The sequence below is a fragment of the Vigna radiata genome, chromosome 7 (assembly GCF_000741045.1).
Source record: "Vigna radiata var. radiata cultivar VC1973A chromosome 7, Vradiata_ver6, whole genome shotgun sequence".
Lineage (NCBI taxonomy): Eukaryota > Viridiplantae > Streptophyta > Magnoliopsida > Fabales > Fabaceae > Vigna > Vigna radiata.
Window position 1 is genome coordinate 3,219,121 of NC_028357.1, and position 27,080 is coordinate 3,246,200.

General features: G+C 31.9%; 2 protein-coding genes across 6 annotated transcripts; one reads left to right on the forward strand and one right to left on the reverse strand.

The window, feature by feature from the left end:
* Positions 1-245: 245 nt before the first annotated feature.
* On the reverse strand, positions 246-10,355 carry LOC106768614. 3 transcript variants are annotated; one of them, XM_022782851.1, is made up of 24 exons: positions 10,187-10,355; positions 8,451-8,584; positions 8,134-8,218; positions 7,944-7,997; positions 7,680-7,771; positions 7,490-7,596; positions 7,040-7,109; positions 6,532-6,919; positions 5,827-6,153; positions 5,516-5,707; positions 4,913-5,008; positions 4,766-4,826; positions 4,530-4,657; positions 3,705-3,951; positions 3,389-3,543; positions 3,181-3,305; positions 2,565-2,688; positions 2,431-2,489; positions 2,150-2,246; positions 1,856-2,045; positions 1,538-1,639; positions 723-838; positions 581-640; positions 246-472 (listed from the first exon to the last, which is right to left on the reverse strand). In XM_022782851.1, the coding sequence occupies exons 1-24, from the start codon at positions 10,226-10,228 to the stop codon at positions 371-373; spliced, it is 3,153 nt and encodes a 1,050-aa protein (XP_022638572.1). In that variant the 5' UTR covers positions 10,229-10,355; the 3' UTR covers positions 246-370. The 3 variants fall into 3 exon arrangements, with proteins under 3 accessions (XP_022638572.1, XP_014509338.1, XP_022638573.1); XM_014653852.2 differs by having other exon boundaries at positions 5,516-5,719; positions 10,187-10,354; XM_022782852.1 differs by lacking the exons at positions 246-472; positions 581-640; positions 723-838; positions 1,538-1,639 and adding an exon at positions 884-1,004 and having other exon boundaries at positions 1,840-2,045; positions 5,516-5,719.
* Positions 10,356-14,820: 4,465 nt separating this feature from the next.
* Positions 14,821-20,059, forward strand: LOC106765947. 3 transcript variants are annotated; one of them, XM_022782853.1, is made up of 7 exons: positions 14,821-15,293; positions 15,858-15,934; positions 16,040-16,249; positions 16,574-16,650; positions 16,788-18,359; positions 18,470-18,638; positions 19,154-20,059. In XM_022782853.1, the coding sequence occupies exons 3-7, from the start codon at positions 16,168-16,170 to the stop codon at positions 19,756-19,758; spliced, it is 2,505 nt and encodes an 834-aa protein (XP_022638574.1). In that variant the 5' UTR covers positions 14,821-15,293; positions 15,858-15,934; positions 16,040-16,167; the 3' UTR covers positions 19,759-20,059. The 3 variants fall into 3 exon arrangements, with proteins under 3 accessions (XP_022638574.1, XP_014506195.1, XP_022638575.1); XM_014650709.2 differs by lacking the exon at positions 15,858-15,934; XM_022782854.1 differs by lacking the exons at positions 14,821-15,293; positions 15,858-15,934 and adding an exon at positions 15,308-15,691.
* The last annotated feature ends 7,021 nt before the right edge of the window (positions 20,060-27,080 follow it).

Here is a 27,080-nt window from a genome sequence, read left to right on the forward strand (position 1 = left end):
TAAGTTAATGCCAGTAACCTCCCTCCAGTGGGATTCAACCCGAGCTCCAAATTAATAGTCATTTCTTTTAACGTTACTTTATGAGTGATTGTGGTGAAAAAAATTGTTTCTTAATGTTCATTTTTTAACTTGACCTCTCATGTTATGCTTTTAGTTCATTCTTGGCCGAGTCATATAACAACAAATTGATTCATTATTTAAGAGGAAAAATTGTAGGTATTGTTCTTTACATACATCACTCTATATAAATCTAAAACTTCAATAATTTGATCTTCCCTCGTTAGACAAAATATAAATACAAGACTAACCTAAACACATTACAAATGCATAACGCTTAGAGATTTCTGGTTCAATCGTTGAGTAGATGCTCTTAATTCTTTTTTTCCCGTTCAGCAGTCTGCAGTACATGGTTTGCCAATAATGAAAAGGATTTTGCTTCATCTTGCATTTCTGTTGTTCGGAGGTTAATTCCCTGCCAAATACAAAAAATAACATATACCAACCAAATTTGACAAGAGTATTGAGTAGCTGTTTATGCTTAAAATGTTACAAAAATAATATTATTTATCAACAACGATACCTGTAACTTTTTCATGTTCTCTTGCAACTTGCTTTGTGCCAATTTAGCTGCGCTTGTTTCCTGCAGTGTCAGATTGAAAGATTGAAGCATGGTTCAAATGAATTAATAACGGCTTCTGCAATGCAAGATTAAATGTGCTTACATTGGAGTTGGAAAACCCATATTTCTTCTTAATTTGATCTACTGCACCAGCTTGCTCATCTTGTTCTTCTTTACCCGATGCTTTCTGGATTTTGCCCTTCATCTCTTTTAGCCTTCCTGCATATTCAACTTCAACTAATTTAACTAGCAGCATATAAGGTAGCACTTTGATAATCTTTAGCCTATAAAAAACTAAAATGCTGTCTTTGCTTGCCCGAATTAATTAGTTGTATATAGGAAATCTAGATAAGACTGGAACAGAAGCAGTATCTAACATAAGATAACTACTTTGTCCGGTTAGTTAGAAGCTTGTTACTAGAATAGTTAATATGTTCCTATGCAAAGGCCATATGTAATCCTTTCGTAATATACTCTTCTCATCATTAATACACATCTTATTTTGAGTTTTACCCTACGCAAAGATTTTTTTTAATGAAATTTTCTGTCAGGATTTTAGGTATGCCACCTACTTCCAACTTTGAAGTTCAGCCACTGTTATGTTATTCGTTTATGCAGGTCAATGGGATGGTGGTAATACGTTTGGGTGGTTGGCAGAAAGTCACAAGTTCAAGTCTCAGCACTGACATTTATACTAAGCAGAACATTCTTCCTTTTATGCAGGGAAAATGCAGTGTCCATATGCTGAAAAAGGGCTAGAACAGCCTAGAAGACAATCTCTGAGGTCAGTCTTGGACAATGTACGCTAAATGAAGGTTTATTGCAGTTTTTTCACTCTTGTCGCAAATCAAATGACAAAAATGAGTGATCATATGAGCAAATATTTCATCCCAATCCCAGTAGTTCAAGTTCACTAACCTTTTAGAGCCTGAAACTTTGCAGGCAATTTCTTCTTGTTAAAACCTCCCAATATACCTTGATCTTTGCGTTTTTCTTCATGATCATCTAGGTCAATGTCATCTGTAGAGAAAGACACCAAAAAATGGTTGTTTATTTATCCATATGATACAAAAACGAGATCTTCCTTAGGGAGCAGTCGATTTATATACCATTTGTATTTTCTGATTAGCAGAGTCAATACAAAGGCCATATATTCATTAATATAAATAGACAACTATGTTTCTTCGTTGTAGGCCATATAATATTCAGTAGATCATATCTAAGGGACTTCCATACCTATATTTAATTCAAGGTTATCTTCATCAACAGTCAGATTATCATTATTATCAGCATCGCATGGAAAATTTTCAGTTGAAAAGATAGCTGAGAGTTTCTGGATACTTTCTTTAGAATCTTCAGTTTCCAAGATGGGAGCATGTTTTTCTTTACTGCCAGTAAAATCTTTGATGACAGAGCTAAATATACCCTGAGTAGACCAAAATGAAGATCAAACACCTTTTGTCACAAAGATTACGAATATCTCTGTCTATCTATCTATATATTTTAAAATATACTATTTATACTATTTACCCTTTTCTTTTCCTTATTTATGACTGGACTGAGGACCAGCTCTTCTTGTGAAATCATCATTCCTTTCTTGTAGATGCAGCTAACAGAGTCCAAAAGCCTAGAAGTCAACAAAATGTAAAAATGAGGGTACTAATATTACACTTTTCATCTTCTCTATGAGGAATATTATTCCAATATCCATAACTACGTATTTCTCTGTACTATGTATAGGAGCAAGAGATAGATAAGAAGATTTGCCATGCCATCTTGACTCTTGAGTCATATATTGTATTAGTTATTACCTGAAAATATTCCTTTGGACCAACAATGAGACAACAAAAATTTCCTGGTCACCATTCACCTGTAAATGGCACTAATACTTATTTAATATAAAACTTCTAAAGAAAATTGTACTGGTAAAAAACAATGCTCATACCAGAACAAGATCTCCTTTGGATGAAGAACATATCTGGCTCTCAGAAAATGACTTTGATTTTGGAGGAGAGTAACTGAAACCTCTAATTGAAGTCTCCATAACCAGGGATAACTCTGGCAAAGACCTATCACATAAAATATGTCTATGAATTAAATTATTTTTAGCAAAAGAGAGAGTATGTTAGAGCACTTAAAACTTGGAATAACTGAAGTTCTTTATATCTCCCGGAAAAAAATACAGAAATAGTCCAAATTCCAACTAATACAATATAAAGCCCTTGAATATTGAAATAATTGGCCTCATGCGGTGTTTTGGACTACTAGAAAACCAATTGCTATTTTGATCATTCTCGAAAGAAAAATAGCAGTAATAAAAAATTTCAAATAAAATTATGCAATTTTGCTTGTCTGACTTGAAAAACACACTGGGGTTATACCAGAAAATGATGGGAGATCAATGATACATTACAAACAATGATATATTTTTCTTAACTCTTGTTAGTGAAAAACTATCCTCAAAATCGGTGGAGTTGTTACTTTAACAAATGATGTCTTTTCTTATGTTCTATACCATCAAAATATGTTGTCATGAAGTTCAGACTGGGAAAAAGCACCACCTTAATTCTACTTTTCCAGTAGTGAAAATAAGTACAAGGCCGACATCAGAATGGATGTCAAATGTTGATGCCCAGCAACATGAAGAGGAATTGAACTTTTTCTTGTATAGCACCTTTTTAACTCCCTGGAATACATCATGGCAAGCATTAGCTGATAATTTTGTTATTCATGACTCCTGACTGTGGATGTAAAGAATTCATGCATCACCTGAATCGCATGCACCAATGAATAGACATACAAAGCTTTCTCAGAACAAAGTAGAATATACTTCTGTTTCGTTGTTGCATCATCAATATGGTTCCTTTCGCTCAAGTCTAATCCATCTTTTGTAATTGATCCTGTGACCTGTTCACCTTGGCCATCTGTGTACCACGACAACATTTCTTTTACCATTTTCAGTAATTTCTTTCAGATCAATCAAGAACAGTGTTGAAATTTTGATCCTTAACGGAACGAGCATCTGTACACCTATATATCAATGAGTTTTTGATAATTGATAATCATGCTAACCACACACTCTTACCCAAAACGTTCATAAATAGAGCTTTAGAGGGCTTCTTGGGACAAATAGTTCCTGTGCCTAGTGGGTTTCCATTTTCTTTATCTAGTGTCATAACAGATGAATCTTTTGTTCCAACGGCCAAAATGTTTTTTTCGAAACCATGTAAACTGCAGGTTAAGAACTGCAGAGAGATGATACCAGCGGAAATTTCACTTGAAATATGTTTCTGGTATAACAAAGTTGGCCCATCTATGTTAAAAACTGAAACCTGCAGCAAATTGGATCAATAAACGTTACTGCATAAAAGTTATTTTGCAAAGTTAATAAACAACTATAATGTCAAAACACAAGGAACACAAAAATAGGTAGTCCTATGCCATATCTGTTGATCATTTGTCAAGGCTCAAGTAACAAAACATTTAGCAATTGCCACCCAAACATATAATCAAGGAACAGAAATCTGCTAGAAACTTGCACAAAGGAGAGACAAAATACGCTCCTTTTTGGTGCTGCTAAATGGTCCTCATTATTTGTATATTTGTTTAATGAGGTTGTTTATGCAGTCCTATGATCCTTGGTATGTGTAGTGGCCCTTATAGTTGCATAAATGCTGGAATGGTTAGTCTGGCAATTATGCTTGTGGGAATATCGTTGCTGAAGACCAATATGTTCATCTACTGACCTATAAATTGAGGATTTCTATTTCTTTTCATATAATTGCAAAAGCCTTTTCTTTTAAAATATGCTTTTGGAATTTGTACCTTAAATTAATTTCTTTGAATACTTGGACTAGCAAACTAAGACCACATTTGCAAAACCCAAAAGAAAAGTAGAAAATTATCTCACATGTCCTTGATCAGAACCAACAGCAAGATGCATTGAACTGGGGTCTATGTTCATTGAAATAATGGCACCAATACTCTTTACATGTTTCACACTTTGGATTATATGATCAGTCCCTTTCTTTATACCCCCTGTAAAATAAAAGAATGAAAAAGGGAACTCAGTATTGATTAATATATGAATCATGCAAGCCTTCTGAGAAATCAAAACCAAGCAAAAGGTGTTGTGATACCACGTACCAGTAAGAGACATGAAGCTGTTAGTGGCATATGGTTCAGGTTTGAATCTAAAGATGCAAATCTGTAAATCATGTTTATGGCAGACATATTAAAGGAAGGTGGGAATGATGCGAGAGAGAAGGAAACTATCATATCGAGGAACCTCACCATTCCACTTTGGTCACCAGAAGCAAGAAGTGGAGTGTTGCTATCAAAGTATAATGCTGTCAACGGTATCCCACTTAATGAACAGTCATTTTCACTCTGGATTTAGATGGAGGAAACAAATAATAAAAACACAGAAAATAAATAAGTAAAATTTTTAAATACATGGAAAAGAATAAATCGCCTTTAGCCTAGAGCTTGCTTGAGCTTAAAGTTGATAATATCTTGATGTGTAACATACTTGGCTATTCAGCATTTACTTGGTTATAGGGATTTATAAGAGCATTCAGAAATTTCCTTATCAATCCAATACTTCAACACAAAACATTGGCATGATTAGCCAATGAAATCAATAACTCTAACTATCTAGACAAATAAGTTGGCATAATGGTTTGCATTCATGAAAGTAGCTTCTTTTGGAAAGAGCTAAATGTATCCCACAAGAAGATAAAAAGAGCATTTTGCATATTATGCAGGCAATTTGTTTATAACAATCGGGAGGCTGTTAGTAAAACTAACATTTTTGTTTGGATAATTCTGTTGTACAAACTAATTATTTTCCACTTAATGCAACTTGAGAGCGGGTGTGACTGATAAAACTATTACCTGTTGCTTCAATTGCAAAATCGGAGTGAAGATGGGGCATGAAGCATCCCATAAGGTTATGGCTCCATTGCTGTGTCCAGTTATGTATAAGTTTTGAATTTTGGAAAATCCAGTAAATTTGGCCGAACTTAGGCTAATGCCATCTTTCTGATTTGTTTCAACAGGAACAAACAATGGATAGCTTTTGGACAGCTGTGTGTAGTACTACGTGGCAAAGACAAACAAGATCCAAATCAAGGGATTTACAAAAAGGTGGACTGCAACAGAATGAGCATGGTAAATAAAAAATTATAGTTTCGGAACCCTATTACCTCATCTTCAGAATTAAACACATTAGAATTGTTCGAGATGAATTTTGCTGTTGTGATGCTTGATTCTATCAGTGGTAACTTCACAATTACTTCCCTTGGAAGTGAAGGCGTGGACTTAGATTGACATTGTAGCAGATACTTCTCAATCAAACTATCGTCATACAAATATAGATGGCCTGACTTCCCAAGCAAAATGAAAGAATCTTGTTTATGCTTGCTTTGCTCAGTTGAAGTTAATAATATGATCTCCATGTCAGTACAGCATTCAGACATATGAAGTCCAAGTTTAATTGTGCGAGATTCTGTATTATCATTCAGCAAAACTACCTGCCTCATATAATCACATAAGTTGGTATGATGTAACTGGTATGAAGATCTAAAATATACCTAGAGGGAGTGGAAAGAATGAGGCAAATTCCTTACACTTCTCATTTAGCTAAATGAGAAAACTTTATAGTGAAAAGTGGTGCGTGTTAATTTAGAAAATTATACCTAGTTCTAGTTCTTTGAACAAAGGGTACATTATGCTTTCTGAAAATCAGAGTTCCTGTAGCTTGTAAGGGTAAACTCTAGTTTTTTATTTGTTTCAGAAAAGGACCATCAATAACTCATTATAAAGAAAGATATAGAGACAGAAATGTTCAAATAATTTGTACTAGGACAAGATATTTTGTTATAAATGCTTTGAGCAAAGCATTCAAATACCTGCACCAAGTTTGAAGTTGCATAGTCAGAAGCTCCCATAACATATAGTCGACTAGCCTTTCCACCAGCATAAACCCATTTGATTGATCTAATGGAGATTTTGTCTGACTTATATCCTAAATTAAGTTTGAGAAATGGAGTGTTTTGATAACTAGATTCAGATGCTGAAGCATTTCCAATATTTACAGAAGGGATGCTCCAAATGAAGAGCTCTCCGTTGTTGTACCCTACAGCCACTTTACTTCCAAATGGACACACCCAACATGCCGAAGTCACTTTTTTTGTTTCATTATGCAGCTGCAACATATTTCCACCAGTTCTTAAAATAAACCTACTTTCCTGAACATCCCATAATATCATTTGACCATTTCTGAAGATTATGAGAACCCTGAAATGGAACACATAAGAGAAGATAATTTTGACTGTACAAATATATGATCAATTAAAAACATGAACAAAAATATTTATATAAAAACATCCTAAAGATGGGTGTGTTTGTGAAGATCACCTCTTACTTTCAGCTGCTGGTTGAGGCAGTATGTGCGTCACAACAGTATCATCAGACGCTTCAGAGTTACCTAAACAAAAATAATTAAGGAATTTAAAAGGGACCAGGGAAGAGGTTGGGTGTTGAAATCTCAAGGACAGCCATGACTATAAGCTTGCACAGATATATAATGCAAATAGCATACACAAGATAACTACACTTCTTGTTTCTATTTTTGAGTAACGAGATGCAAATTCAAAATTGTTTAAAATTCCTTAAGATCATGTCAAGAGTTAATATGCCTCAAGAAATCCTAAACAGTGCTGATGAATTTTGCTTGATCAGTGCTCACATTAAGAACCAACAAAAAGTATAATCATCATCGCGTACTCTTGTCTTCAAATCCAAATTGAGTTTAAGATTTACATGTAACATGTGAAGGAAAAAGAAAAAAAGGTACATGTTTCTCACCATAGGAAGCTGAGAGAGGTATGGCGTATTTCATCTTTACTAAATGCCATGATGGTTCTTGATCAAGCATCAAAACTGAAATATCACCATTAGAATGTCCGATGTACCTGCCAACACAGATACATGCAAGCTCATAACTTACGCAGCTTTGTTCATATATAGCTTGTTCTGGATTACACTTATCACTTACATATAGAGGGTATGTTGAATGACTGCAAAACAAGTGATTTCTTCTTTAGCAATATACACATCAGACAGCGATTTCTTGTCTATGTCCCAAACCTAAATGTAAATTTTTCAGGACAATCAATTTGCCGAAGAAACAGAGATCTCAAACATGATAATAAAAGTATATTGACACATTACACTGAATTATATTAGTGGAACAAGCTTAAATTCATAGGCAACATGAAAAATACAACACATGTGAGAAAGTCCCCGTATGTATACTCGCCTCAATATGGTTATTGGAAGTAACATTTATAAGGACACCATGGTTCTGGATGAACTGCATGCATTAAATATAATAGCATTGTTAGTACACAACAATATAATGCATTAAATGCTTGGCATTCCTAAAGAAAGGAAGATTTTTCACAACAATATGAGGGAATTGTCCCATTTGCATAGATAAGGCAGATAACCTGTAGAAACTTGCTAGGCTGGGCTTCACCAGATTCAAGCATGGCTTGAGCATTATCTTTTCCATAGAGTTTAATCTGTCCACCCCTTTTTGAAAAACTCAACAAAATCAGTTTCAAGCATGAAAAGTCACCCATTTCAACAACCTTGTAAGTTTACATAGTATGTCCCCTTCCTAGGAATTTTACACTTCTAGATGGTTACAGAGGAAGGAGTGCAACACAAAATTGGTTAGAAAGTAACAACTATGATATTCATGATATGCACTATCATGGCACCTTAGTTTGAATGATTATGCATGTAGTCGAGGGGAACATACTTTGTAGAAAGAGCCAGTATCCTCTGAATGGTGTCATAGGCGAACATGGCACCCCCAGATGGCACCCCATGATGAAATACCAACCGTGGATCTACATCACTAGCCTTTAACCCATCCGATGAATTTCCACCAGTCTGCATAGAAATTTACAAAAGTTCAATGCCTATGTCTTAGTTCTGCCTTCTAAGGTTGTGGCTGGTTTTCATACATACAAGACTGTTGTTATCTGCATATTATTTTACTACAATATGATAAAAGAAGCTCAGAGTTTGAATTATTATATTTGTTCGTGACTTCGTGTCATCTTCTAAAAGTAAGTACCATGCATGTTTATTTATCTTTTTATGTAATATTTAAATTTTACATTCAGACTCAAACTCATGAACATCTACTGCTATTTCATTATATTCACAACTAACACTATCTTAGACCTGATTATTTCTATTTTCAGAAGAAACCTTTAAAAACGCAATTGGATATTCTCTAGTTCTACTACTAAAAACATAGCATAAATAAATAAATAAAACAATTTACTAAAATGACATTAAGTAATTAAGTTCACATACTAATTATTGTTTGAAGTTTTTTTTTTTTTTTTTTTCGAATTTTAATATTTTGAGTTATCCTTTGATGGGGCCTTGGATTCTAGTGGCAGTGGGTTAACAGATCTTGACCAACATTAACACATTCAAACATGGGCCCACTCATCAATTTCCACCGACCACAATCCTATCCATTATTTCAAACTACATACATATAATCTTTTTCTTTTCTTTTCTTTTATTTTCTGTTCCCTCTCTTTCGTGTCACCATTAAAATACTCATTTGGCTCTCTGTTTTTTGTAATTATTATTACTGTGGAGGATCCTAATTACTTCGAATTAAAACTTAATTTGGAAAATAAGTTATCACATTAATACGATCTGGACAGTAAAATGAACTTATTGTTTTGAAACGTAATGCGCAGAAAACATTTACATTTACACACTAATAATAAACGTTCGTGTCTGTTTCCATAAGTAGTATCGTTTAATTTAAAATCAATTTTCAAGTATGAACAAGTTTTGAAACTCGCAACTCAACCGACCCATAACGTTTTTCTTTTCTTGAGATTCTGCAGGACTTTCTTAAAACCAGAAATAGAATATGGCGAAACGTAAAATAAATTTGGACAAGAAAGAACTTATCACGTAATAAAATAAAAAAATAATTATGTAAAATATTTAAGGAACCCAGTTTTCGAATACCATATACTCATCCTATATCCCCCATTTTTCTTAATCTTTGAGCTATGAATTAAAATACGCCGTAGAGTAAGGATAAAAACGAAATATAGCAGCAATATCCAGGGTGGAAAAGAGTATAAAATATATTACTTATGACAACCATAGTATCCACGAAATTATGTTTTAAATTGTATTGCTATAATCGAAGTGTTCGTTTTGTAAAATTCGAAATATAATATAAACCGATATCTAAGTTAAAAAGCAAAAAGAAAGAAAAGGAAATCTAGATTGGAAAGAAAATTGATGATGATGAGTGATGGTTCAAAACTTTGAGTGAAGAACACATAGCTTATATTGGCAGAAAGAAATGAAGGGTGTTTGAGTTTGAAGCAATATCTGAAGAATTTCGATGATGATGATGATGATGATGATAGGAAGTAAGCAATGGTGGAAGAGAAAAAGAAGAATATGAAATGAAAGAAAGAGAAGAGAGAAGGGATAAGGAGTTACCTTCTTGATGGAAGCTTTCTCTACTAGTTTCTTCACGAACATTATTTTGATCAGAATCACAGAATGAAGAATGAAGAAAAGTTGGAAATGTTTCAGAAAGAATTCTCTCTTGCTTTTGAAAGGAGCAGTTGATTGCACTTTTCTCACTCTCAGAACAGACAATACCAACTAAGTCACTTTTATTTATATTCAAAAACAAAATTAAATTTTTTTATTATTAAATATATTTGAAACAGTTCAAAAGAACATCTTAGATATTATTATTATTATTATCGAAGGTTACCCAGATCTTCGGACAAGTTGGATAATAACACGTGTCAGGAGTAAATTAGAGTGTAAGACCCGACAGTTGGGCCTGGGTATTATTGAAAGATACGTGGCACCACAAAAACCACTTTGCTTATGGGCTTCAATTTTCTCACACTTTAATTTTAATAACTTTATTTTCTTTAAATTATTACTTTTTATTTTATAGGACGTACCAATCACTTCTCTGATAGCAAATTACCAAAGTTAAGGAGAATATATATAAATAAACTCCATGCAATGCTTTAATAAAAAACATGTCTCACCTTCCCAAAAGCATTCCCATTGTTTTTTCTTATCTAACAATAACAAAATTAAAATTCTCATTCTACAATAACAAAAGCATCCGAATTCACACTGTCCTTTTATTGCAATTTTTTTTAATTATTTTTTACTTATTTAATTCATAATTAGTAATAAATAGTTAAATAAATTTATTTAGTTTAAATCTGTAAATATTGTTATAAAATTATAATTAGTTAATAATAAATATTAATTGATAAATAATACTAATTTATCCAACTGTTTAACTACTAAAGCATTTAATAGTTGATAAAAGTTAATGATTAAGTTAATTTTATTTAATCATACAATCAATACGTTTAATAATTTATTAAATTTAGTCAAACTATACTAATTTTAATAATGATTAAGTATTACATATTTTATTTAAATTGTTATTATTAAAATTTACAATTTAAATAGATGCTTTTAGTTTTTAAATAATTTTAATTTAATAAATAATATTAATTTGTTATTATTTAATGAGTACTATCTAACAAACTTTAATTAAGGGAAAGTTTGAGATTTATTCCCAATGAACTTTGTGCCTGTCTTCAGTTAGGACAAAAACAAATACAATGCAAGAACCATAATTTTTCAGTCCATGTGATAATAATACATATTAAAAGAGATAACAATAATCATAGTAAAATAATTTTATATGATTACAATTATATATATATAATTCAACTTCAATATATGTTGAATGATAATAAACTATTATATTAGAATAAATGAAATGTCTTTATAAATGATAAAAACACACTTGTGTGAAAACGAGTTAGAAAACAAAAAAAAAAATCATATAAACAATATTCTATATGATGAAAATAAGCAATAAATAAAAATATTAAAAAAAATAAAAATAATCAAATGTATGTCCTGTAATTAATTGGATATACTATTGAACAAAATCAAGAAAGAAAAATACCATGAGATGTGAGAAAACTTGATAGATATCAAAACAGTTGAACCGTAAGGTGTGTTTGGATTAGGGAGAGGATTTGAGAAATACTAAGTAAATGTATCTGAGAGGATAGAGAGGTGATTGTGGTGTTTTTTTGTTTTAAGAGATATATAAAAGGATTGAAGAGAAAGTTGTGAATTTTGATGGATGTAACATATAAAAAATGTTTTAATATTAAAATATAAGATTACTCATTTGTCTCTATAGTTAAAATGAATGGAAAATAAATCTTATTTAGGTAAAAATAGTTTATAATTAATAGAAAATATAATCTATTTAGTTAGAATTTTCATGTACGTGTGTTATGCAATTCATAACCTTATTTTAAATTAAAGACAAAGATATTTTGGTCTTTAAGATGTTCATGAATAGGGTATCCTCCCAATACATCTTCTCGTTCATGCAAGAATGTTTCTTGTCTTCACTTTCGCAAATCGTCACCTTCAAATCTTGCAAATCCACTAAAACAAACATAACATGCACTCACAAATCATCCTCACACATTTACACAAATAGTAACTGAAACAAACACATGCTTAGAGATAATAAAAATTGTTATAGTGAATCAAAGGTTTTTCAAGTGAAACAAAAAGTAAGAATCAAAGAAACTAAATAACGTAAGTTTTATATGTTACCCAACCAATTAAGGGTTTACATGATTTTTTAGTAATTTAAACGAGGATGGTTCCCATACTTAATTTAAATAATTGGATATTACCTATATCCACTTCCATAGTTGATCAATGTGAGATTTTCAATGAAAACATAGATGAGCTCAGACAATACCTATGAGAAATAGTTTATTTTGTCATCCTTAATAGTATACTTTTTCTTATTTCATGATTTACAAGATGAAACAATCAACAATTTAAGCTAACTTAAGTGTTATTTGGTCAAAGTTTTGACATATCACTTCTTGGTTTAACCAAATACCATTGAAAAGGTTGACCCAAACCTATGACAAAGGTAAGATATATGGACATATGATGACCAATCTTGTAAAGTAAATGAGTTATATTATGAAGGAATCAAAGGTCTTGCTATAACAACACTTGTAAAGTGGTTATTCCCAAGTTCCAAATTATGCCCAAAAAAATGAAAGAACTACCAAATTGGTAAGGTGAATCACACTTACTCTGATGCAAGTGACAATAATTATCATGTGGTGAAGGTCAATTGGGTTAATTCATAATCGAATTGGCTTTTGTGTTGCTAGGAATTCAGTCCGATATGATTCTAGGCCAATATCCGTTTATTTTCCAAATGACAAATTTTTAGATGCTTGAGCAAATGATTCTCGCCTTGTCTAGTTACAACTTTTGTGTAGACATATTTGCAGAAAATCATCCGTGCAGGGTGGTGTGATAGGGTGGTGTGATATGGACTGAAGGTGATTCGACAACTTGAATTACCCTAAAAGATCAAGAACCTTTAATGACAAAGGTGTTATTTGTGTTATATTTTGTGGAGTGTGGATTAGAGATTGAAAAGAAGTGAAACATCTTCCACATGCACCAAAGAGTATGACTCTTAGAAGAATGAAGGAACTTGTCACATCGATCTTTCAACCATGGTCAAAGCACACGGTTGGTAAGTTTGCTAAAATTATTTGAAGTACATGGAGAATTGTGGATGCGAAAAATTCACATATTTGATTGGGTGCAGGAAAACATTGATAGGAGTGCAGAAAGAAATAGCCCGATAATAATTCGAACAATGAAAACATACGAGACTTAAATTTGGACAAGCCCAATTAGGAAACGAGTTGTTGGTGACCCAAAAGGCCAATAAATTAGGAGAGAAACTATTCAACGTTTTGGATGATTGAAAAAGATGTTTAAACTGTTTTTATTTTAATTTTTAAGTGATGTTATATAATTAGGTGTATCAAAACATAATAAAAATTACTTTTATTGCGAATTAGGGAGACAAAATGATAATACACGATGCAAACAATAGTTTTTACTGTAAATGAAACCTATATAATCATAATGAAGTTTCTAATAATGTGTTTCTGTTCATGAATACAAAGAAAAAAGGAAAAATACTTCTATCATATATTTTGAATTCAACTAAAGAACAAAAGCTAATAGGAAAAAAAGTGGTATTCAAAATATATATTAGAATTACTTTAAATTATAAGATAAAAATATTTAAGCTGTGATTAAACAAATGAAGAATTGAAATTAATCTGCAGTCTAAAAATTGATTGTTCCACAAACTAAACTCCTCTTGATATTACAGTACCATCTTACTTTGACTTTGTTTCCTACAGGTTTTTATAGTACCATCTTACTTTGATTTTTTCTCTTACGTTTTCGCTTGTTTTGTAGTATTATTCTAAACTTAACATACGATAAAGGAAAGAGAACTAAGATGAGCAGAAGACAAATAAATAAAACCAAAATTCCAAAGTGGCATGATATCTAGCGCCAAATGGAGGCGTCGTGCGCGTACAACTGCAAAACCACATACCTCTGAGCTGGTTGCTACGTGATCTCAAAATGCAATCATTTTTATTCCATAATAATATAATACTATAACTCATGTGAAATTTTCAACTCATTAAGCAATCCCTGCTACGAACACACTTTACTTAGCTAATAAGGATTAAACTATTACATTCCCTCTAAGATTATGCAGAGTTATTTGATCCAGAACTTGGCTTCTATTACCATCTAACCGTCCTATATCATAGGCATTGAAGACATTACTATCCATTTTGCAGGAAATAGAATTTTAAAATGTACGAATTTGGTATGTAATCAAGTCCTTCGCCTTCATTTCTTTCCTGATTTCACTCCCTCAATCAACGACTTTCTAAGACTTCATTTTCGTCCTAATAATAACATTATTTATTCTATCTAACTGTTAAATTCAATTGGTTCACTTACATGACTTGGTAAAAGATTTCATGCACATGGAAATCGCAACATTCACAAGAAAAGTGATACTGATTAAGAAAAACACAAACCCATACTAGACCAAAACAATAAAAAAGGTGTTCTACGGTACAGCAAGAGTGACAGCAGAGTTATGGAAAAAAGAAAGAAAAAGAATGAAAATATGAGAATGATTAACCAATTAACTAAATAAATGGCAGAGAGGGAACCTTCGCTTTCATTCATTCACTTCCAGCAATGGAATTAGAGGCCTTGTTCCCTTTTCCCACACTATGAATATTGTAGCTTTTTCCTTTGTCCTCATCATTATTAACTCATTATCAATATTTTTCCCATGAAGTTTTCATCCTTGGCTCTCTTTCTTTCTTAATACAAAATCCCAGTTCACAATTTTCCACTTTTCCATGACACACCTACATACACACTTCTCTCTCTGTCTCTGTCTCTGTCTCTCTATTTCTCTCTCTTTCTCTCCTTCCCTCCCTCCAGGATTTTCCAGTTTTATTCCATCTTTTACAATTTTGATATCAAGTTTGAAGCTTTGATGCTTTTCAAGGACACCCACTTTCTTGTTTTTGTAAGGCGAGATTTGATATCAGGCTGAAGTTTCAGTTGGTGGATACGGGGTTTCTTTTGGTTCTGCTCATTGGTATGTTTATTTTGATGCAACATGTTCTCTGTTTCTCACTTTTTTTCCAAACGTGCATTCGAGTGTTTCGTAAAGGAATCACTTGTACTGTACGATGTTTATGGCTCTGATACAAAAAGACACTGTAAGTTCTAACTGATGCCGGAATTTTGAGGTTCAGAGTTGCTTTTCCTACATTTTCTCAGAAACCTGTTGTTTGGTTTTCTCTTTGCTCTGATTTGCTTTTCCATCAATGGATTCTGAAGTTTTTGATATATGGGGTCCTTTGAAGACCAAGGTTCTTCTTTCTCTTCAGTGTGTGCATGAATGTCAGAGTTTTCTAAGTTTTCTTATAGGTCAATTCATAATTTTATATCAAAATTCAAATTCTATCGTTCATCTAAAACTGGAAAAAATTGGTCAGTTTTCTTTTCCTTTCGCTATTACATTGTTATTATCAATTATATTTCAATATTATGTTCTACATCGGATGCAATACAATACTATGTAATAAGCTTCTTGCCTCATGTTAACAAGGTTAGTCATTCAATTATAACATCATTCACAAAAATGGAAAAAGTGCAGTTTTTTGGTATATGCTTTACTATGAAGGAACTCATTGGTTATCTCTGTGAGAAGGCAGAAACCTGTTTGCGTCAAATGTAACTTGGATCTTACAGCTTAACCATTTTATTTAGTCTTAAGATCTGATTTTTCTACTATACACTGTTCTTCAATTGATGCCCCATTAACTTTTGGCAATCCAGGGTGTGCAAAGGAGTGCTGGTTCATTCACATCGTATAGAGGGAGAGGAAAGGACCTGAATTTTTATTGTTTTAGATACGAACCCTGAAATTGATGACATGAGAGTGTTCTGGTTGAGCCTTTGACCACATGGGAGGCTTATTACACATGTTTGAGTTCAATCAGGGTAGGATGGCCAAGAAAATTCATGCTCATAAGAACAATAACGACGGTAAGTACTATTTTTGAAATTGAACAGAGACTTCACTCTTGCTACGATATACCTTTTCAAGCTTCAAGGAAGCTAAATTGAGCATTTGTTCCCTAATCTCGAAGGATCCCTCTCCCAAAACGGAAATCATCATCTGGATATTTCCTTCTCATGTTTTAAAGGTTACTGTGTCAGTCTAAATATCAGGGCTCATTAGTTTGTTGCATTTTGTAAGATATGTTGCTGAGACTCGGTTAATTGTATTGTTATCATTATTAAGTTCTATTTTATCCCTCGTCAGCTAGTTATGTAAATTCTGACTTGTTATCATACTGTGTCATGAAGATATGGAAACATCTGGCAATGGCATGAAGCTGCAAGTAGAAACCTCTCAGGTCCACTGTGCAGAAGGAGAATTACAAGTAAGTTTCATTTCACATAGCTTTATATGCTAAGGGTTTCAAGACGCCACCATCATTTTTTAACGTGTTTCATTCACCATGCATAAATCATATTTTTCTTACAATTCTTAAATGGAATGAACTCTGGTGAATTTCAGTACTCCTGTCAAGTAGAAGATGGCTGGTCAAAGAAAATTAGTCACTCAAATGTGGATTCAGTGAAAAAAGCGAACAAAGAGGGTTTTTCCAAACAATCAGGCGCCAGAAGTAATGCCCCTAGCCTTGTGGCAAGGTTGATGGGGATAGACACCATGCCTTTACCATTAGACACTAAATCTGTTGTTCCATTGGATGAAAGCACACATGAAAATATGGAGAGGAAGTTTTCAAAGAAGAAAATGAACGGAAAAGGTTGGTTTGGTAGGGGTTCTTCAAACTTGAATTCTTTTAGCCATATGGAATTTGATTCATTTTATCAGCACATCGATGATGATGATGAAGATGATGAAGGTGGACATAGTTTTGGAGAACCGGAGCCAAGGGAACATCCTCAAGAAGAGGAACTCCAAAAATTCAAGAAAGACTTTGAAGAGTATCAATCAACAAGGTTTAAGGAGTGGCCGAAGGCTGTTGACATCGGAAGTGGTTCTAGGAGAATGCTTTCTCTTTCTCAAGAGAACCTGAGCAAGGAGAACATGCAACATATTTCGAGTTCAAAGACAGATAGCCACTCATTTAAGAAAAAAGAATCCTTTCCATCAAGAAGTAAAACACAAAGTAGGGACTTTGAGGAGTCTTTAATGATGAAATCCAAAAGCAGATTATTAGATATATGCACTTCTCCCACTCAGATAGTTATCTTGAAGCCTGGTTCTGAAAGGATTTGTAATTGCAACCATGAAGAGAATTTCAAAAGTTTGCATAGGAGAAAAGGTATAGAAGATTTTCTTGAGGAAGTGAGAGAGCGCTTGAAGTGTGAACTCCAAGGGATTAGAGCTAGTGGAATTGAGACACCTTTCAATGATAAATCTGATGCTAAAGAGGTCAGAGAAAGTATGACTAGAGATGCTGAACCTAATTTACTGCGCTCAGAATCAACAAGATCATACAAAAGTAAAATGCAGCTCAACGGACAAAGTTCCCCAGAATTTTTCAACATAGATACTAGGAGGTTCTTGTCAGAGAGGTTAAGAAATACTGTAAAAAATGAATTGCATTTGGACATTCCTGAAGTGGCTTGTTATTTAGAGAATGACAGAGTTAGACTAAAGCAAGATACTATAAAGGGTCCAGATGACAAGAGCCAGTGGGGAGTTCTAAAAGAGAAAAAAGAATTACAAACATGTTCCAATAGACATAAATTAGATGACAACGTATTTCTCCACAAGGAGTTGTCACCTAGGAATCTTGAAAGATCCTTGTCTGCTCCTGCATCAGGAGCATCATTTGGAAGGCTTCTTTTGGAGGACCGCCACATTTTAACGGGTGCCCTTATTCAGAGGAAGCTTGAAGCTGTTGAAGCAAGGCCAGTGGGTGCTAAAAAACAGAAGAAAGATGGACTTAATATTAAAGAAAAACTTTCCAATTTTAAATATACTCTTGGTCTAAGACGGAAGCTGTTTGGCAAAAGGATTATGTCAAAAGTAGAATCACATGGCAGCGAATATGGTGAAATTTTGAGAGATGCCAGGAGTGGACCAACTATTCTCATGAAATATGGTGGCAGACATGTAAGTTTGCTATATTCGTTTTTCATTATTCTACTCAATGACCTTTGTTTTCGATTATATGTTGCATAAATGGTCGTTATCTAACAGTTTGTTTCATATGTGATTCTTAGGAGAACTCCACCGAGGTACCTCCTAGTCCTGCATCTGTGAGCAGCTGTGCTGATGAAGAACATTGGAGACAGATTGGGTATTCAAGTCTAACATCAACTCCAGATGCATCTTCATTAGATGATATTTTTGTTCCCAAGATTTTTAGAGATATCAGCTCTGGTTTGAACGGTAAGAAACAATTTTATATTTCAATTTGATGAAATGGTACCACAGACAGTTCATAAATAGAATGTCTATGCATTCTCCTTGTTTTGTTGCATGTGCACGTATAGTTAAATGTACAAACAGCATTTACTCTGTTCTTCAAATGGATAGTGACCCTGCTTGCAAGGTATTTCCATGTTAAAGTCATGTGTTAGTATTTATACAAATTTTGGCCTCTTTATTATCCTCCTTTAACATGCATTATCAATTTTGATATAGCTCCAGAAATTTTGTAAAACACAATAATTTCGATTTATTCATTAAGTTGGTATTTTAGAGAATGAGATTAACATGAAGTGCAGATCCTTTGCTTCTTCTGTTTGGTGACCATTTGCTTAGTAAAACATTGTTCATATTAATTATGCAAACTTGTAAACCATTGAAATATGTGTATATATAGTTCCATGTATCTTAGAATCTAATTGCTTTTTCAGATGTCAAATTCTTGTTGACAGTTCTCTTTGTCTTTTATTTGACAGACCTAAAGAGGCAACTCAGTGAGCTTGATTCCGACGGCTATGTTGATTTCACTAGAAAGCAGGACCCGATTGAGTCTTCATTAGTTGAATTGGATGGTCCAGAAGAATCTTATGTAAGAGATCTGCTTGTTGCCTCTGGTTTGTACTTTGGCTCATGGGAAAAATACATCGGCAACTCAGTATTTGAAGAAGTGGAAGAATCTCATAGGAAATTGGTGAAGGAGGATGAAAGATCCAAAAAAGATGATAACAAGAATAAGTTAGAGCACAAGGTTTTGCTTGATTTGTTAAATGAGGCACTTTCTATTGTTCTTGGACCACCTTTGACATTGTCTAGATTCAGAAGGAAACTAAGCAATTCCTCCATGCAGCCTCCACCATGTGGAAAGGAACTACTAAAGTTAGTATGGGACATTGTCCGTGTTTCTTTACATCCAACCTCTAACACATCTCTTTATTCAGTTGATAGTTTTTTGGCACAAGATCTAGGATCTATTTCCTGGTCTGGGCTAACAAACGATGAGATTGATACATTGGAAAGAGAGACTGCTTGTACAATCGCCGATGATTTGGTTGAAGAATTCACAAAGGATATGCTCTTGTAGGTGTTGGGTGTTGTGTGAAGTATCATTTTTCCTTTTGTTGAGATAACTTTTCACATTGGAGGAAGGCAAGAACATGATTTTCCCATAGTAACCACAGTGAAATATTACTTTCTACTGAGATAGTTGAGAAAGAATACAGCTAGAATGTGATGGTCGCAGGTTATTGTTTCAAAACATAAAATCAATTGATTTCAGCTACGGTGGTTACTTTATGACATTCTTATATTTAGTTGTGCTGTATATAAGGTTACAATCGAGAATGCTATTATGTGCAAAATGAAAATGGATATGAATTACATTTATACACGTCGTGTCGTACATCACTGTTCTATTATAATAATGTAGCAATGCACTTGTGATAGAGATTTCAGTGGGGTCTGACTCGATTATCAATACACAGTGTTGATATAACAGATCTTGAGTTTAAGTGTTGTAACTAAAACCATGATACCTTAGTCACATTAGCAACCAAAAATGTCAATTATGATACTTAAACAAAAAAAAATTCATATAAGGATGATGAGCCGATGATACTTCGATCTTATTAAAGTTGATGACATCTTAACCTTGATTGAACTAGTAAGTTAAAAAATGATCTAACTAAAATTAATATTATAGTAAAATGGGAAAAACTTATTTCGAATGTTGAGACTAAATATTGGTTGAAAGTAAAGATTTTTGACAGCCATGTGTACTAAAGAGTGTGGTGGTGATTGGAAATGTCAAATCCAGTAAGTTAAAATTGAATAGTGGAGCTAAAACAGCAAAATTGACGGAAGAGTGGTGAGTTTCTTCTTTTAGGTTTGTTAAGCATGTGAGAGGAATGAAGAAGAAGGGGAAAATGGTGTGAGACAATTTGAAAAGATGTATGAAACAGAAAGTGTTGCATGTGCGTGTGTGGAAGTTGATTGCAAACTCTGTAGGCACTAATTTGTAGGTGACATGTTCTAAGGTAAATGTTGATGTGAGAAACTGTTGACCGGACTGTGTTGTGGTGGAAATAGACTTCTGAATCAACTAATGTCCGAGATCTGTACTCTATCACAACGTGGAGGAGATGGCTGGTTCTATGTAAAACCCACTTCACTATTAAATCTACATGTCTATTGCAGCAATAATGTTGCCATTTTATATTATATTATAAAACAAAAATATAGAATAAAATATTTTTCTCTAAAATTAAGTTTGTTTTTATAATTAGGGTTAAGTATATTTTGTTATTTTACATCTGAAATTGTAATTTATCAATCTCTTAAATTTTAATATATTTTGATTCTAAAACTTAAAAGTTAATAAATATAATCATTTTAACTTAATGAGTTAATTTTTTTGTTTGTTAAATGGTTTATCAAACTAACATTTGAACTTATATCTACTAAGGCTGACTCAGTTGAATTCAGTCGAATATAAGTTAGGATTGATTTAACCGAATTCGACCAAAATTTGTTCAAGATCGACTTGATTGAATTCTGTTAAATTCAATCAAATTTTGGTCGTGATTGATTTAGTCGAATTTAACCATGGTCAACTCAGCCAAATTCAATCAAGATCGACTTGGTCGAATTTGAACAAATTTTGGTTGGGGTTGACTCAACCAAATTATGTTGGAGTTGACTTATCCAAATTCAACAAAATTATGGTTGTGACCAATTTATTTAAATTCGGCCAAATTTCGATCGAGACTGACTCATCTGAATTTAGTCGAATTTTAGCTAGGATCGACTTGGTCAAATTCGAAAGAATTGTGGTTGAGGTCAACTCGGTCAAATTCAACCAATTTTCGATCGTGATCATATTCAACCAAATTTCCATCACGATCCCACTTGACTTGTTTTGACTTTCGACTCAACCTTTGTATATCATGACCTTTAGTTCGAGTTGATCCGTCACAACCTTCAACCTAGACCCAACCTTTTTTAACTTTCGACTCAGGCTGACATGTCTCAATCTTTGACTTATGTACTACGTGTTTTATCAATGAAATAGTTTGAAGATAATGAATAATAACTGAACTACAACTTTAATGTTTTAGTTTTTTAAAATTGAACTATAAAATAGTTTACTTTAGTTTTTATCGTAAAAAACTCAATATTTTTAATATAAAATAATACAGTTATTTAACAATATAATTTAATTTAATTAATTTTACCCACCCTTACATAAAACTCAAAAAAAAAAGAGAGTCGTGACTCCTCTAATTAAGTGACAAATAAAAGAGTATCACCTTTTAAAGTTTTTTTTATATGTCATTTGATTTTAGATTGACCACCCATATTAAATCCTTCACCCACCCATATCTTTATATTTTTTCAGAACACCATAAAACTTTGACAATAATAAACATGATATTTATAAATATAATTAGGTTTTCAAAACTTTAATTTTTTGTGTCTATGTGTTGTACTTTATATTAGAATTCGATCGAAAATTATACATATTTTCAATAAAATACAATTTTTTAATAAATACTTGAAAATATTCAAATTCAAAAAAAAAAATTAACTAAGTCATTTTTTATTTATTTTTCAAGTAAAAATATTCTAGAAATGACTATACAGAGTAACAGTTGTCTTAACCCAACCAATATCAAAATTTGATGACAAGAATTCATTTAAAAATATAAAAAATTTAAAACTTGATAAAATAAATTTTTTAATATAAACTCAAATAAAATTACTCAAATTTACGAGTACTTTAAAATTAAATAACAAGAACTTTATTTAAGGACTTTTTTTAATCTAACTCGTGTTTTTTTTTTAATTTTTAGAAAAAACAAATGTAGACCACCTAATTTCAAAACTAATATAATGATTTAGAACAAGTTTTCACTGCTAATAACTTTAAAAGTCATAACAAACAATCTAAATATTTGAACATACATAGCAAATTATTTCCTAATTTATTTAGAGAATATGATTAGACTAGTTTTGGGTATGCTATATTCGTTAGCTTTATTGAATTCCATTTCCATTAATTATAAATTAAAATTCTCAATCCATATTGTAAATTTTAGAGTTGTCAAAACGGGATCCAACCCACCATGGGTTGGCCACTTAATGAGCCAACTCAACCCGACTCATTTATTGGATACCTAGGTATGAAAACTTGTGATTTATTGTTCATTAAGTGTTGTCATGAGGACTGATTTGATACATTTTTCATATCATAGGGACTAAAGGTTGACATTTTTAAAAGCGGGGACTAAACTGAACATCAGAACTTAACTTAGGGACCAAAAAAGGGTTTAAACCAATGTTTAAATAAAATAAAAATATCGTATATATTTAAATATTGTAAAATTATTGTATATATAGGATGATTTATATGATTTTTCCGTGTAATGGTTTGATTTGCATAGGGGAAGTTAGGGTTTGATTTGTAAAGGGAAACTTTTGGAAAGATAACAGCAAGAAAGACTGTATTGCTAAATAAAAGTTGTGCGTTTTGAATAATTAATTTGATCTCAATAAAAAAATAGGATTTGAATAATTAATTTAATTAATTTGATTTAATTAAAAAAATAGGTGGATTGGTGAGCCAACCTGACCCACCACGAGTTCAACCTGTATGTGCCGGGTTCTTAGTGAACCGGGTCAAAATTGACTCGCATCAAAATTTTCACATTTTTTTCCAACCCAACCCGGCTCAAACCCATAGTGAGTCGGATTGAGTCACATATTTCAACCCATTTTAACAGCACTAGTAAATGTATGTGACCCTAACCAATGCTAAAAGAAAATATAAAAATGAGTTTGCTTACCAATATCACCCTTTTATCATAATTTTTTTTACAATTATCCTAAACTGGAAACAATCTTATTTGTAATTCTAATGTATGTTTATTTATTTTATTTAAATGAAATATGTAAAGCCTATTTATAAGATAACTATTAATTTTGTATGCAAATGTTCACTTAAAATAAAAATGAAATTAGAATACTTTACATTTATAAATCTTAACAAAGTATGACATTATTAATACAATGTTGTTTTACAAAGAATAAAAGAAAACATAAGACTCTTTTTAAGTTTGAAACTACCTTTGTTGGGATATGAGTAAAATGATAGATGATTTCACAATTTTTTCTACCGATCTTTTATAAATAAAAAATCTATTTAGTTTAACATGGTTTGTTCTACCATGTTATATTCAATTGTGGACAATATCACAAATAACTTTGTTGTTATAATATATTGTTAAACTTCTAAATTTACTTAAGTAAAAAACGTTTGTCTATTGCTTCTTCATCTAATAGGGTTAACATCAATAGATATTTATGGTGTATATTTTGGTTTTGTGTGTACGAACTACATCTTAGTTTATAATTTAGGACTTGGTATGATGAAACAAACAACTTCAAACCTTCTATCATTAACATAAAAAAAATGTCGATATATATTGTACTAATTAAGAAAGAAAAGGAAATAAATACCGAGAAAATATAAAACATGTCTTAAAATAACATATAGTATGATGTTATGATATAGTTTTTTTGGTAAAATATCATTCTTTTGTATAGATTCCATTTATTCATTTGTCAGTCTATTGGGTGATACATTGACTTTGGATATGTTAGTTTAAACGTATAACCAAATATAGGAAATTTACAGTGATAGGATTTCATAATTTTTAAATTATTTTTTTTTCTAACATTATTGGTAACATTTTCATTAAGAGGTTTATGTGGTGCTTCATGTTATCTTCAATTGGTGACTCAAAATCCTAAACTCATCCCTTCTTCATAAATGGATGACATGAAAGTTTTATCACTTGAATCCATATATTATAACCTATAACTTTATAACATAGAGTTTGGAGTTTTTTTTTTTTTTTTTAATTCCATAGTTATTGAATTCCATTTCCATTAATTACAAGTAAAGGTTATCAATCCAAAAATGAGGCAAAATTGTTATCATTAAGAAATTCATAAAATAGGAAAAACTCAATAATATGCTAATATTGAAATTTTAAATAAGCATAAGAACGTTGATATCCTAGGGTTAGCTATCAATGAACTAGTCATATATCCCATACTTGGTCGATAATTTCTCTTAGGAAAAAAAATTCTAATTATACATAAATAATCTTTAGTATTAAATTTAAAAGTAAAATGACTATCAACACATGAGATAAAAATCTATAGAAGTAACTCATAATTATGTACAATTAATTAAAATATTAAGATAACTATAATATTTTAAAAATCTAGAAATCTTAATTTAGTATAATATAATCTATACCATCTTAAAATAATAAAGTTAAAGGAAATATAAAATTATTTAACTTAAGAAACTAATGAAAGTAAGTATTATTGACTTCATTGGCTGTTATGTGCATCGAGTTTTTCGGAGACAGTGAACGAAGTAAGGTACACAAGCACGTGCACGCGTGACTAGGCTACACTCTCAGCTCTGTTCTGTGATTGATGCTTATTTCTGTCCACTCGTGAAACAGAATCAATTAATCAACCATCACGTGCCCATAAAAATAAAAATAAAAACATTTTTTTATCATGAAAATTTTATATTTTTTTCTTTTTTATCATGATTTTTTATTGGCAACAATAAGAGAAACAGAAAAAAGTGTTATATTATGAGAGGGAAAATTAAATCATTAGCTAAATCAATTCTAAATAAAAAAATTCAAGCACAACTATGGTACTATGCTTACGTGGAATTTCCTTCAAAAATTGACATGCAATTTTTTTTATATATTTATTTGATATTATTATTTTTTATTTTAAAATATAAAAGTTTATTATTTTATAATCAATTTATTCTTATGTAAATATATTTCATTCTATTATTATTTCTTTGTAAGAAATAAAATGTTTATGATAAATGAGTAGCTGATTTGGGTCGTTTTCTTTTTTTCCCCTTAATTCTCATGTTTGATTCATATCCTTAAAACCCTCTAACTTTTGTTTATAACACCTCCTATTCTACTAACTATACCTCCCATCTTTATTGTACTCGAATCAAATGAAACTTAATATAACAAAGTATATTTAATAAAGGTTTAATAATTTATTTGGTCTCTAATTTGGGATGATGTGTTCAAAATAGTCCTACCATTTTTCGAGAGTTTACTAGTGTTCTATATTTTGTAAAAATGGTTCAAGTTAGTTCTTTTGTTTACAGCGTTAAAAAAACTAACGGTGCAAATGTCCCATCGGCTAAAAGTGAATGAGGTGTACAGTTTTGCAATACTTGACACGTTAGAATCAATTGAAGTGTAAATTTTAAAAATAAAATTGAATGACGTGAAAAAGGTTTAACTGAGGGTTAAATGAAATTACACTTAGGTTAGAATTCATTCGCAATTTGGGGTTCAAGAATCTAGTGAAAGTGGTCTTCAATCTAGGTTCGTGGTTCGTTGAATGTGTAATTGGAAGAATCCTACCTGCCAGTACTGCAACCTAGCATTCATATTCTCCCTTTCTTCATTTGTTTTCCAATTCAATCACAACAAAAGAAAGAAGGAAACCTATTACACCCACATCTTCTTTGCATGAGGCCACGAAACCACCACCTTCACCCATGACTGCACTTTCCTCGCTTCGTCGTTAGTGTCAGAGCCGGACGTGATCGTTGACGTTGTTGCATCTTTTCCAAGACGCGTAGTTGGCCAGGAGCTCCACCAATGTTACTACCGACCCTTTTTCTCAATTATTGTTCAACCTTCTTCCTCCTCTTTGAATGAGTTTTTTTTTTTTGTGGTTGTTTGAGGTGAAGAAGAAGACAACGATGGGGTGATGGTTGCCGAAATGTTGGGAGAGANTTTTTCTCAATTATTGTTCAACCTTCTTCCTCCTCTTTTTTTTTTTTTTTTTTTTTTTTTGTGGGTGTTTGAGGTGAAGAAGACAATGATGGGGTGATGGTTGCCGAAATGTTGGGAGAGAGTTGAGGTTTCTGATTTTTTGTGAATTGCAAATTGGCAATTAGGGTTTCTGATTTTGCATATGATTTTACGAATTAGGATTCTGATTTTGGAAATTACAATTGTGAATTCTGATTTTACACATGGTTTTGAACAAAGTTTAACTCTTTTCTTTTACTTAATAACTTTAACTTTTAACATTTCTAAATACGTTGTCAAGGAGAAAATTAGAACATTAGTATTTTTAAAAACGTAAGTCAAAAAAACTAACTTAAACAGTTTTTACAAAATATAGTACAAAATATAGAACAATAATAATTTTTTTAAAAAAAAAATAAAATCACTTTGAACACATCACTTCAAAAATAAAGTAAGGTATTAAATCTTTAATAAACATATTAGTAATAATTACTTATTAAATAATGTCCAATGAATACATATA